This window comes from Branchiostoma lanceolatum, chromosome 4 (assembly GCF_035083965.1).
Source record: "Branchiostoma lanceolatum isolate klBraLanc5 chromosome 4, klBraLanc5.hap2, whole genome shotgun sequence".
NCBI classification, from domain to species: Eukaryota; Metazoa; Chordata; class Leptocardii; order Amphioxiformes; family Branchiostomatidae; genus Branchiostoma; species Branchiostoma lanceolatum.
The window spans coordinates 4,685,278-4,699,775 of record NC_089725.1 but is presented as its reverse complement, the minus strand read 5'-3'; the positions used below and the strand labels follow the sequence as shown (position 1 = coordinate 4,699,775).

The 14,498-nt window shown below is 38.9% G+C and overlaps 1 protein-coding gene across 2 annotated transcripts in view; it reads left to right on the top strand.

Annotated features, from left to right (window-relative positions):
* Positions 1-14,498, top strand: part of LOC136432296 (vam6/Vps39-like protein) — a 57,359-nt gene that overhangs the window by 15,094 nt on the left and 27,767 nt on the right. For both annotated transcript variants that reach the window (XM_066423487.1, XM_066423486.1), the window contains 6 exons: positions 824-941; positions 1,928-2,056; positions 2,597-2,699; positions 3,193-3,238; positions 3,744-3,890; positions 13,078-13,212. In XM_066423487.1, coding sequence (XP_066279584.1) covers positions 824-941; positions 1,928-2,056; positions 2,597-2,699; positions 3,193-3,238; positions 3,744-3,890; positions 13,078-13,212 — 678 coding nt within the window. The remainder of the gene's footprint in view (positions 1-823; positions 942-1,927; positions 2,057-2,596; positions 2,700-3,192; positions 3,239-3,743; positions 3,891-13,077; positions 13,213-14,498) is intronic.

The following is a 14,498-nucleotide window of genomic DNA, read 5'->3' as shown; positions in this document are numbered from 1 at the left end:
CAGTAACACTGTACCACTACATATTGACATTAAAGGAGCAAAGATACGATGTCCTTGTGTGGTGAAAACTCATGATAGAATATCCAAGCCCTAACAGACTGATCCTGACTGTCCATCACAATTAGCTGTTTGACCAATGAGAGAGTGACTGCATGTCCGTTTTTGCATTTCTACATTTTGACGGAGGTGGGCGGGGCTATGGTATCGGTCTATTTAAACTAGGCGCGTGAAACTAAAAGATCACAATATAGCTTATTTTTGTGCCGCTTTTCAGCACTTTTGGTAAGAAATCCGCACGCAAATGTGGCAAACAGTGGCATTAAATGTCAATTTCATAAAGGTTACAGCAACTAGAATATTTCCAGTTTTCAAGCCTCATAAAATGCTCTGGGTGCCTTTAATCTGATGAGGTATTTGCTTTTTACAGATGCCTGACTCAATGCCACTTTTACTCAAAACAAGCTGCTACATCTGCTCAGAGATTAACATTTGAACTATATGAGGCTATGCAAATCTTACAGTATATACTCAGTCGATGAGTTTTAGATGAATTATAGTGTATATTTGTACATACGTATGCAAACAATCTTTATTGACACAACAAAAGTAGAGCAACTTTCGTAAGGTCTGCAAACAGGTTGCTCAAAAAAAATGTTTTGAATTAAGATTCTAGCATTGGTTAAGTGTCACATGTTAAAGAAAGCCTTCGATAAACATGGTTCTTTTGAAATTGTCAACTACTTTTGGAGATGTTAGTCTCTGTTGTGACCAGTCTTGACAACAATGATCTGGAATTTTGAATGTTTATTTTGTATTTTTTCAGGAACACATCATTTTAAACTGCGAGGATGGGACGCCAGAGTTCCACAACAAGCTGGTGAACCTGTACAGAGAGAAGGTGCAGGGGCAGCTGAAGGAATACATCAACTCACTACCAGAAGGTATGGTTGAGTGAAAGTTCATCTGTGGTGGCAATTAACATTGTAGAGATGGTGATCTTTGGTGTCTTTGTGATCTAACTTGTGATCTTTGTGGTAGGGGTCACCTTTTTATAGTCGCAGAATAAGTGTTCATTAATCAGTACTCTGTCGTTCAAATGTTTTGGACCCGTCCAGTCTTATGTATCAGTAAACCATTTAGGTACAGGTACAAAGCCCTATTGTCTTCAAATCATAACTTTTGCAAACTTCATTGAGCAACTTCATTTGAACTTCATTTGATAGCTTTTCAATACCAAGGAAAGGCCCAGAGTATGGGTAGAATATTCAATGTAACCAACTAAATCAAATCATTAGATACAATGTAATACTGTATTGATCTATAAAAGCTTGACAATATCATTTGCATAGTTTGCACTTCAAATTCTTCATTATTAGATAGATTTTGTGGATGATTATCAAAATGTTGGCACGTGATTGCAGCATTGTGTAATAACTACTGATCATGATGATTACTTGAACCCTTTTCCTATGCACATTCCAAACATTCTATGTACGTATATTTTGAAAGATGGTATTTACAAAATGTTTAATGGAAATTGATACACAAATCGGAGGTCAAAATTACATTGTACTAGTAAGCCATCTCAGACTGAGATTAGCACTGCAGGGGATTGTGGGAAATGTCAGAGGTTAAGGCACCTCAGAAGTAAACATACAACTGTGTGGAAAAGTTACAAACACGTCTAGACAAATAGTTGTGAGTGACCTTGAACTTTGATCCCACTGCATCATGACTGCATGCACTGGCACTCAAAACTGTGAGATGGCTTAATAGGTACACTTACTTACTCAACTTAATCAATTCTTACACCTGAAACTTGCATTTGAAGACATCAAAAGAATAAGGGAGTCTTTAGTGATTTTGTGCACCGATTGTAACCAATGTTTAGTTGTAAACAAAGTTTCTGTTGTTTTTGTTTTTGCAGGCCAGCTGCCGTCCCCCGCGGGTAGAGAACCTGGCGAGCTGGGAGAAATCCGATCCAAGCTTCTCTACTTTCTGGAAACGTCGCTTGACTACGTCCCCGAGAAACTGCTAACTTATTTCCCATTTGATGGTACGTGTTCGTCATCCCATCATTTGGAGGAATCTTGAATAGCATGTGTAGTCCAGTGGTTAATGACCACGCCTCTAGATCTGGACCAAGAGGTTGGGAGATCGAATCCCGGCTGTGTCGCTAACCTGACATGCACACTACTGTAGCGGGTTGAAGTCCTCTGGACGGGACGTCAAGCCGTGGTTCATTGCTCATTGTACTTGTTAAAAAGAGCTTGGGTAATTTCCTAGGTATAATGAACCTGTAGATACTGTACATATATAGCATCTGTCTTCTCTGTCACGACCAGGTGGAGAAAAATGGTGTAATTGGAGACTTGCAGGATGGGAATGCTGGTTTGGTCCAGGTCTATAGTTTTTGAGACAGGCTTGGTCCAGGTCCAAAGTCCCACAGAAAAATAAGATATAGACAGAATTAGCAATAAAATCAACAATGTTGAATATAAATTAAAGAAATACACAAAAAGTCAAGAGTATTTCACAGAGGTATGAGATCTTTGATTTCTTGATGTAAATCTGTTCTATGTTCCAACCCTTGTAGGGTTTTTTGAGGAGCGAGCTCTTCTGTTGGGTAGACTGGGTCGCCATGAACAAGCCATCGCCATCTACACACACGTACTGACTGACAACTTTATGGCCCTGGAGTAAGTCTCTCTCTTTTGCTCTTTTAATTGGTTGTCAATCAATTAATGATATTTCGTAGTTGTCATTCGTGCAGAAATGATAAAAATCAAGTTTTTATAAGTTGTCTAGCATCTCTCTGTTTACAATGTAGTTCCAAAAAACCTGTGCATTGTGTAGTGTTTATAGGGTGAAATAAAGTTTAGAAGAGGATGTCATTTTTTTTTTAGTGAAGAGGTTCAAGTTAAGTCGCTTTCAAATTGAGACCTTCTTCAGGGTAGCATTAACACTCTTAACCCCCCTCTGTACCCTAACATAAATGGTTGAATTTAAATAGACAAATGTAGCATCAGTGATTGCCTAGGTATGCACACTTCAGATATCCAGGTGTTAAAGACATTCTTGAGAAGGCCTCAGTAGCACTATGTGGTGATCTTAAGGTATCCAGCAGAATTGGCTGGAATATTGTCAATTCCTAAATTCTCTGTTTGAGAGTTAAACTTACCTTTTCCTCAGGTACTGTGCAAGGAATTATGACAGACACAAAGAGGGCAATAAGGATGTAAGTAAAATTTCTTTTTACTAGTATTTCTTTTGCATCAGCCTCCATGTCGGTGTCCCTATAGCATTGCAAATGATAGAATTCAAAGTAAATATAGAATTAGATTATATGAGATTTACTCTTTATGTGCTAATTACATTTACTGCAATAGTACTGTACAGGACTGTTTGTAGTACTATGATTGATGATAGTGTTGCAATTACTGATTTGATACTGTCTTGTATGCCAGGCTTGCTAATTACAGTACTTTTCAGTACTATACAGTATTCCTACAGTACTGCCATTATTGATTTGTTACAACTGTATTTTATGTCTCTACTGATATTGTAATGATACTGAAAATATGCATATTTTGTGAATAATCAGTGTTGCTAATGAGGGCAATTTACTGCAACAAATCAGCATTGAATCAGTAACATTACACTTCATGTTGGTTTTCTATACACATGACACTGTGAACATGTACATTGTACATGTATGTGACAATGTCCGGTCTGTTGTGCAGGTTTATGTGTATTTACTGCGCATGTACCTGAGCCCGCCTGACCCTCACAACCTGGGGGTCATGTCTGGAGCGGTCAACCCCCAGCCTAATGTCCAGGCTGCACTGGACATCCTCATGGAGCATTCCAGCAAGATCGACACCGCTAAGGTGGGTTCTCAGACATATCCCTGTAGTGAATGAAAAACTCTTTTTACACAACCAAGAGATTTATTCCACCGACATTTCGGTGACCATCTGTCACCTTCTTCAAGGCAATTCTGACTGGTTAGCAATACAGCACAGGTGTTGCTGCGTATACATAATGAGATGCATTCCCAAACGCAAAATATTTACGTACAAATCACAGGAGATGACATCACTATGCGGTCCCAAACGTACAGAAGTGCCTCGAAGAAGGTGACAGATGGTCACCGAAACATCAGTGGAATAAATCTCTTGGTTGTGTAAAAATAGTCTTTTGTTTAAGTGACTTACCAACCTGATGCAATTCACAGATATAACTGTAGTGTTCTGGTATGTAGGGATGTTCCTATAGCTCAACTGGTAGCAGCCTCACAGTTGAGCTCCTGGTCCCAATTAGTTGCTAGCTGAGAGACCCAAGTTCTATCCTGGTCAGGACATCTCGGCTGCGACTTCACCGCATCTTTTGGAAGGGACATAAAATGGGGTCCCGTGTTTGAGGAGGTGCCTCAAACATGTGAAAGGGGAAGGGCAAGCAACCACTCCCTGTAAAAAATGTACCCTGCTAGTGAAACAGCAAGGAAACGTGCTGCCCTATGTGCTACTAGAACTAGAATGAAAATACATGTAGTAGTTTGTAACCTCACAGTTTGCCATGTGAGTCAATTCTTTGAACCCCGGAGTACCTAAGGTTAGAGCCCCATTCTGGTTACAGGTTTCATTTGTCCTTAAGAAGGATGTTAAGTCGCCAATCCAATGTATGGGGAAGCCTCAAGCATTTAAACTCTGCAATAATAAACCATCATACTTGTCAATGATATTAGAGGTTCTTCCAAGTATGCATGGCTAAAAGCACCAGCCATGGAAGAGCTGCATTGCACTGTCAGCTATTGAAAAGGTATTACATTATAATTAACAACTCTTTGCCTCATTGGGGGACGATCTGATTTCCTTTATGCTTGACAGAGTCTCTTTGTTGGATGCCTTACACAGCATTTTGTCCACAGATTTACATTCAATAGCCCATAGCCATGAAGAATGTTTGATATCATTCTGCAGTTCATTTAGATGATGCCAGATGATGCTCTTAACTCATCTGTAATAGATTATTTTCATGTGTTGCCGCTACTACTATCGCCTCCATACATGTACATTGTACACAAGTAGGTAGAGTGTGACAGTGATGTCGCGGTGGCGCAGCGGCCAGAACCCTGAAATCCTGGGCGCGAATCCGGGGTCCCCTAATTTGTCTGGTTGACGTTGTGTCGCTGAGTACCTAGCTTTGGTTAGGGACGTCCCTCGGATAGGATGTTAAATGGAGGTCCCATGTTTGAGAAGAGCCACACCTTGGGCACATAAAAGAACCCACCACACTTGTCAAAAAGAGTAGGGGTCCTTCCCAGTGTGATTGGATCAAACCTTACAGTCTGGTCCGGGTTGACATCTTGAAAAGGTGATAGTCACCTGTTATGTCAATCCTTTCACAAATGTGGTAATTCTCAATAGATAATAAATATGTAATGGTGGAACAGCTGAAGTTAAGGATGCGATTCACAAAAAAAGCTTCAAAACTGAAATTCACACAAAAACTGAAATTCACACAAAAAACAAGAGGCATTCTATAAATTCAAGGAGCCCCTTTTTTGGCCCCATTCAATCTTTTACAGTAGAATTATGATATTGGATAAAGTTCAACCTTCTACATCTAACAGAATGAAGCCAAGAAACATCATTTTGTAAAAGACAGAACAGTGGTGATACTCAGTTCAGTACCAAGGACAGATCCTGTCACAGATATGTAATAGTTGGTGATATCCGGTTCAGTACCAAGGAGAGGTCCTGTCACAGATGTGTAATAGTTGGTGATGCTCAGTTCAGTACCAAGGAGAGGTTCTGTCACAGATATGTAATAGTTGGTGATATCCGGTTCAATACCAAGGAGAGGTCATGTCACAGATGTGTAATAGTTGGTGATATCCGGTTCAGTACCAAGGAGAGGTCCTGTCACAGATGTGTAATAGTTGGTATTGCTCAGTTCAGTACCAAGGAGAGGTTCTGTCACAGATATGTAATAGTTGGTGATATCCGGTTCAGTACCAAGGAGAGGTCCTGTCACAGATATGTAATAGTTGGTGATGCTCAGTTCAATACCAAGGAGAGGTCCTGTCACAGATATGTAATAGTTGGTAAAACCTATTTTTAGCACAGCAATCATGCAGACCAACCTCTTTCTATAAATTTAGTATTCATAGAAATTGCAACCAGAAATCAAAACCCTTTAGGCCTTTTCTGTCCTCATGAACATATTTGAATCTTTGATCATTGACCTGTGTACCTGGCTTTTATCTGGTACAATTGTTATTTGCTTTGCAGAATCATTGCTAATTGATTTAGCAGCCCTGAGGCAGATATTGGCAGTGAACTTGTAACTCAGGTAGTCTCCAGTTTCCCCAGCGTGGTGTAGCAAGCTAATTTTCATTCACTGTTAATCATAACTGGCCCGCTCTTATTCAACAGTTAACATTGTCAGTAACTCATTCCTTAAGCGTAATTGGCCCCTTTGATTTTGCATTACTTGTTGTTTGTTATCCTAAATTCATTGTTAAGTGGTATTACCAAATTATTTGTATTGCGAATAATTGCAGATAATTGAATGCCCCAAAGTCACAACTGAGCGTCCAGTCATGTCTGCAGATTAATTATGCCTCATGCATACAATAAGACAGTCCAAGGAAATTGTTCCCAAAACCTTTCGCAATACGAATCAAGCTAAATCGGTCCTCTGAAATTTACCATCAAGTGATGCAATGATGCCCCCATGTAGACCCTCTCAAGTGCATTATTTTGTACAAATAGTTTGACAATGTTTTTTTTTGGTATTTTTTGTTGTTGCTCTTCTTTTTTTGCGTTTCGGCGCATGCGCGCCGGAACGCATTGTCCTGGCTTTTACCTTCAAGCAAGGGACCTTCAAGGAAGGAACCAGGGAAGCTTGGTTCAACACTGTGTCGCACACAATAAGACCTTATATGGCAATACGTTCTCAAATCCTTGTATAGCCGTTGCCTTATATGGCAAGAGAGCACGAAAATGCAGGCAGGCTAGATTTGCATGTGACACAGGACGGCGACCGCATGTAACTGCTACAACTGTTCGGAAATATCATTGCATTGTGGTTTCGGACTTTGATATCCTGAAAAATGACCATATTACATCTATTCCACAAGATTGCAGAAGAAAAAAAATGATTTCGTCAAGAAAACGACAAAAAATCGGCATAAATGATACCATATAGTGAGGTTATAGCATTACGTCCAGAGTGAATAGTTACGTACCGCAGCTTGGCCGATCTGGCAACGCGAAGCACTTCGGACCCAGAAGATCCGGGTTCGTCTCCGTGCGTGGATTTTTTTTTTCTTTTTAGATATTGAATATCAAAAATATATATTGATATTATATTAATCTATCAATATCATATTTATGAATATCATTTTTTTTCATTAATAAATAAAGAAATATTTTATATTTGTTATTTTTAAATATTCATTTAATATATACAAGGCCTTTGTCTTATGAACAGGACTTCATAGATTCCAAACCCGGCATTCGAATTTTTCTGTTCATTGTAATGGAAAATACCGTGCAGCGGCTCCTATGCGCGGTAAGATGATTCTTGCAAAACACTCGCCACTAAACTTCTATCCCCGATGTTAACAGAGGCTCTTGATGTTGTTTGCAAAACAGCGATTCTTTGTTACAGTAGCAAATGCTCCATTGTTCAGTATCGACTTCATTCAGACAACACGGACGTGGAAAGTGGCGCCCCTCGGCACAAAACTATGGGAATTTTCATGAATTTTAGCAAAATTACCCAGGAAAATAAGGAAGAAATGTTGTAAATGCGGAAACCAGAATAATACGGATGAGGTAGCTGTTGATTTGTTTGACATTTGGTAGTCATTTTAGATAGAACCTTAGCTGTTATGAACTTCTATTTCACTTAATTACCATAGTTCTGATGATTCAATGGTGCTTTTTCAAATTTTATGTTTTATTGCGTGCCATGTACATAATTACATTGATAGCTTTTATAATGAGCCTATTATACATTTTACAAATAAGTACAAGTTGTAGGCCAAGACCAGCTTTTTCAAAAGCACTTAAGTTAAGTGACGTAACTTCAAAATTGCTTTCCCCAATCTGCCTTTCTCTATTAAAACAGTACTCATTTCCCAAAATGACAATTTTTCTTATAGACTGAACAGCCCTTGAGTGACTTCCTCTGGCAGATTTTACTTCAAGTAAAGGGAAAAGACAATTCACACTTATAAACGTAGCCGAAACGCCAGCTTTTTTTAAAAGCTCTTGTTTATTATCTAAATGACTGTGTCTTCTTGCAAAATAGGGGCTTAATCACACGTTTTGGACCTGAAAATCAACGTCCATTTTTTTTCTCTGTAAAGTCGCGGATTTCAATTGGAAATGATGTAAAACAACTTATTAACATGTTCTAAGTTAAAAACAATTGAATACACAACAACCATACAGAGGTATTTTTGCCCCAGGGCCTGCTCTTTAATTATAAAGCATTTGCAAACCCTTTCCACATCAATGAAGCAGCCAGAAGCTGACCGCCATGTTGGTGTCCTTGATTTACATTTCAGTGGATTACAGCTGAAGTGTACACAGCATTTATGTGTTTTATCGGCTAGTTTTTATGTATTCTTCTGGTATTTTTTTCTTTGAGCTATACACACTTAATCAAGTTTTACTGAGAGGGTCGTGTAAATCTCAAAATGTCTGCAGGAATAGCAGCATCTACCTCCATGTTGGTGTCCCTATGACGTCATGTGAAAACACTCTATTCGGTCCCTGTCTGAAACCCAGCAACGACATCTTGTTCAATGTCATTCCTTTGTCTACACGGACACTCCAGGCCAAGAAAACATTTGCCCCTTCCCTACAGAGCCTGAGTGTGTGTACAGGATTTGCAGTTTGACTGAGATTGATTGTCCTTGTACTGGAGCTTGTTTTGCTTGGAGACATGGACAGAACAGAATGGATGAGGGCACGCCAAGTTCAGTTTGAAATCATTGCTTGTAAATACCTCGCAGTGATTTGATTTCTTGTTAGGGAGAAAATGGAGTGTTTGTGGTGAATTTGATTTCGCCGAAGCACTATAGTCCCACACTGTATACATGTAGCAACGGAAACACCAGTTTTAAACGCAGAAGAAAATACATGTAACAGCGAAAATAACTGTAATGCAATGGGGACATACATGTATATCTGCAGTTATTTTAGAGTGAAGAGGTCACTGCAAAACTTCAAGATCTACAACTGTATCAAGTCCTAAAAAGGAATTTATGGTAATGCATATTCTTATTGCTTGTTGTTAACAAAGTAGAAACATGTGAACAGGTGTGAAAGAACGAGCAGTGAAATGCAGTTATAGCTGTTCAAAAATTCCTCAGAGAAAGTTGAAATGCAGTGTTATTGATTTTTCTAGGTATGGCTGTCCAGCTTTTGTTTCTCTATGAATACATCGGTACAGATTCTTAGGGCTGGTTCAGTAGATTAGTAAGTTAGTCATGAGGGAGGGGGGTGTATTGAGGTCTTGTCAAAAATGTCTAACGTGAACACCTGGATATCTAAACGTGTGCATACCTCAGGGATTATGGATGTTTTATCTAGATCTCTTTAAATTCACTACTGTTTTTTATTATCTCCATGAAAAATGGAGAATGATATAGTTTTTGGCCTGTCTGTCTGTTTTGTGTTTCCAGATTTTTGTTGTCAGCATAACTCAAGAACCTCTGTATGGATTACGATGATAATTTGTATGTGAGTATACTATAGGTCTTTGGAATACGAAGGTCAAGGTCAATTTTGGTGCCCCTGGTATGTGACCTTGGTATTGCATCAGCACCGTTTTTTGTATCTTTTGACCTGGACATGTTATGGTCTTGATTTTCTGGTGGCAAATAGCTTGTGATATAAGGAAAAAATGGTCTGGGCCCCTAGCAGAAGTGTCATAATTCTTCTAAGTGGTAAATGATTGGACTGCCAACATTGTGACCTGTGTAAATTAGTTAAAAGTGCACATGACCAAGCATAGATTATGAAAATGTGGAAGTCATTTGCATAATCAGAATATTTCATGGAGATATGAGATCTCTGAACTCTAGTTTATAATGTGGTGGTCTTAGGGTACCCAGCGGAATTATGAGAGTTACTATACAGAAGACTGTATTTTTGGAAGATTACCCAACCTGAGTGTGAAAACATAATTCATTTTGTGTATTCTATTATCCAATTTTTTTGGCTAATCTACCCCAAAATCTGTATTACCAGTTATTGTGTTGAATTGACATTGTAGGAGGTTGCTTACAGGTCTCAATCATACCTCTGTTTAATGGGTTTAACTGCAACTTAATGCTTATTTTGTTCTTAATGATAACAGTCTGTATTGCAATGGCAAGTTGACTGCAATCCTTTTCCAGCATCCATAATTCTGCTCTTTCCTGCTCATCACAGCCAAGAATTCTTGCCCTTCCATCTGCAATAACGTTCCTAAGTTGTAACCGCCCTCAAAAATTATGATGAATCCATTTGAAATTTTCCTCTCCAAATAACATTTCAGAGGGCTGTTTTCCCTAACTCATTTCTCGTGTCTTTGGCACTCAATGCTTTGTTCCATCAAAAAGAAAATTGAAGTGACGGATAGAAATTTAAAGGTGGAAAAAGAAGTTTGTAAATTGTACCCGTTGGAAAAAGAACCTTTGTGCCTGATGTATTACACCTGCTTCTATGTTGGCTGTGGATCTCTCTATGGTATCTAGAATCAATCCCTGCAATCCCCCTTGGTGCCTCCTGATAGAGTGGTTAGGTTAGGGATGACTTAAACAGGCTCTCTCCTGGCTTTTCATCACAAAGCAAGAATCAAGGGAGGATTAGTTTACTAGGATACATCCTTTTCTTGACTCTTCTATATAGGTCTGTTTCTTATTTCTGAAAGGACAAGAAAGACAGCTGTTTTTTCTTCAAACAAAAACGAACACAGAAATAACAAACTGCTATAGGAGTCCCAGATTGTTTCACTTCTTCCCAGCCCCAAGAGCCACCCAATAATGAAGACCATAGCATGTCAAGAACAATGTGTATCCTCTACAAGAATTGGAAATTCCACTGCAGTACCAAGAGAAACTGCCAGGAGGTCCACAAACACACAACGGGCATATATACAGGATTACATGACCAATACACACATGACAAATATCTTCACAATCCAAGCATGGCAAGTACGTCAAAGCCTTGCTTATGTACATCCAGAATTCCAGACACATATAGCAAGACAACAACAAAAATAGTATTTTTGTGAAGAATTAAACATTTGGGTGACCATGATTTACTGTCACAATCATTATCGCTGTTGGCATGTGATATTTTGCAGAGGAAACAGTCCCCTTCCTTAACCAAACACAATCTATCTTACCACTGACAAAAACAATAGAAAATATTTATCTAAACAGGAAGGTATAAATGATTAAAAGGGCTTCGTTACTGCACAGTTGTTCATTTATGGTCCCATAGGGTCGGGCATCTTTCAGTCCTAATGCAGTGTGATTGATACTTGTATAAAGGGGATGTGGGAAAATGAGCTATTGATCCAAGAGGCTGCCAGCTTGACACCCAATGAATTTAAAGACTAAATGTTTCTACATCAATGGCTTAGCTTGGCATACACGTACAATGTTTGTCCATGCCATTTTGGCAGCATCACTTTTTCATATCAATTCTTACTTAAAGGTCCATATTGTAGGATATTGGTGCCATACTGGAAATTTTCTTTAAAAACAAAAATTTTGCCTTTTATGTTGCTTTCCATTTGTAGCAATTTCTTAAACATAATTTTGTCATTCTATCCAAGACAGCATCATTACTGAATTTCTCCAAAGTGCTTCATAATCCCCTTATCCGTACCCCACATCTTCTACGTACTAAGATGAAACATGATACGTGACACATGAAGCTTGCACAGGTGGCGCCCACTGTGTAAAACATCATCAAACGCCAGAGAAAATCCTAGCAGACAAACAGTAATGGGAAAGGATAAGATGTGAAAATGTCAGAAGTGTGAAGTAAATGTGAAGTAAATGTGAAGGGGTAATATATCATACAAATGTATCATACCGGGGTACTATATATTGAATATGTACCTGCTATAAAAAGTCTGTTGCAGTCCTTGAAATGCTACGACAAATCTTGAGGATTTTGGTATTTTTGCATATGTATGAGTGAATTTGGTATTTTTGCATATGTATGTGTGAATGCAAGAACTACAAAAGAAGGGAATGTGTCAAATATAAATGCTAAAACAAGGCAATCTAACTAATATATGATTTTATTATGATTTGCTATACCATTTTCTACGTGTTTAATAATCTTACAACCGTCATGATCACATAGATTCCACATTTTATTTTGAATATGCCCGTTAGGCCACGCCAATTTAATTTGTTGCTTCTCGGAATAGCCTCTCCTGTGTTTCCCATTTTGAACACACAAAAAATTGGGTCACTATTCCCATTCATAAATTCTAACTCCCAATTTTACTATTTGTTCAGTTGTAAAACTCAATAGCCACCGAAATAGATTATAAAGGCCTGCACATACCTAAAAAGTGTGGTCATATTGAAGTTATAATTTTTCATTCATTTCATCAATCCATATATTACATGGCAAAAGGTAATTTTGTTGCTGAAATTATAGTATTAGATCAAAGAAAGGGGTGCGTTGCATAAAATGAGCCACACAAAGCTGAAATTTGAATAATCCTCTTATTCTTTATGTTATGTGAACACTTATCTTCACCCCAGACTATTTGCAAACATTTTTTATTTATCTATTTTTTTTCCCTGTCGCTCCATTTTTTTCTGAAAAAAATCCAAGAAGCAACAAGTTAAATTGGTGTGGCCTGAGCATCAGTTTTGGTGTATCCATAAAATCAAGAACTTCTATCAAACCTCCTTCAAGTTGATAAAATTGAATCAAGTCAATGTGTCTTTACGACAGTTTACAGGTTAATTTGATGTGGATTCAAACAAACAGCACAACAACAAAGAAATAAACAGAACAATTTTGTGTCCCTCTCCAGGCGTTGGCCATGCTGCCCTCAGGTACTCAGATTAAAGACATCTGCAGTTTTCTTGAGAACGTTCTTGAGGAGAAGGCCATGCAGAAGAGGAACATGCAGGTGTTGAAGAGTCTACTTTATGCAGAACACTTACAGGTAAGGACTTTTAACTATCATTCATAGAGTACTTTTACCAAAAAGGTGCTATTTGTGCATTATGTATAATATGTATGTGTGTGTGTGTGTGTGTGTGTGTGTGTGTGTTTGTTTGTTTGTTTGTTTTTTTGTTTGTAGACAGCATACATGTAACTCAAGAAGCTTTGATCTTTATAATATTTAGTTTAGTCAAGTCAAGTCAAAGTTTATTTCACAACGATTGTAACAGGTACAATGTAAGGCAAACAATAAAATACTACTGGCTACTTATATCAAACTGCTAAAAGCTACAGGGAGGTTCTATGCTATACAATGGTTAGGTTCTAGGCTGTACAATGCTCCATTTCAAACTACATGAAGTTTTATGAGTAGGTGTTAGGAAAACAAAGAGTTGATTATGGCCCCCCTAGTGGCTCCCTAGTATCTGTTTTGAAATTCTTATATCGTCTTCTGGAGAGGCTAGTTTGTATGATAAAACTATTTTGGCGCAGAATAGTGACATACCTGCTTTGGATCAGGTAAGATTGTAGCTTACAAACCTAATGTGACATGCAAGCCAGCCAATACTTCCCACTATATCTAATATACTGGTTAGATTGCAATATACAAGTCATGTAGATTAAAGTGCTTGTGACACCATTGACAATAAAATACACAATGTGCAACATTTCCTGATTACATTCAACCATATAACTTATAGTGGGATGTGCTGTCCTCATCCTCATGCTGTCCATGGGCTGGGTTGTACAGGACGTGGGATGTGCTGTCTTCATCCTAGCTCATGCTGTCCATGGGCTGGGTTGTACAGGACGTTGCATCTGCTGTCCTCATCCTCATGCTGTCCATGGGCTGGGTTGTGCAGGATGTGGGTTGTGCTGTCCTAATCCTCATGCTGTCCATGGGCTGAGTTGTACAGGACGTGGGATGTGCTGTCCTCATCCTCATGCTGTCTATGGGCTGGGTTGTACAGGACGTGGGATGTGCTGTCCTGATCCTCATGCTGTCCATGGGCTGGGTTGTACAGGACGTGGGATGTGCTGTCTTAATCCTCATGCTGTCCATGGGCTGGGTTGTACAGGATGTGGGTTGTGCTGTCCTAATCCTCATGCTGTCCATGGGCTAGGTTGTACAGCACGTGGGTTGTGCTGTCCTCATCCTCATGCTGTCCATGGGCTGGGTTGTACAGGACGTGGGATGTGTTGTGCTTCTCTACATCAGCACGCTGTGAGCCACTCCTGTACAATACCCCACTTACACTTGTACACCCATGCTCTTCCTCCTTTCCA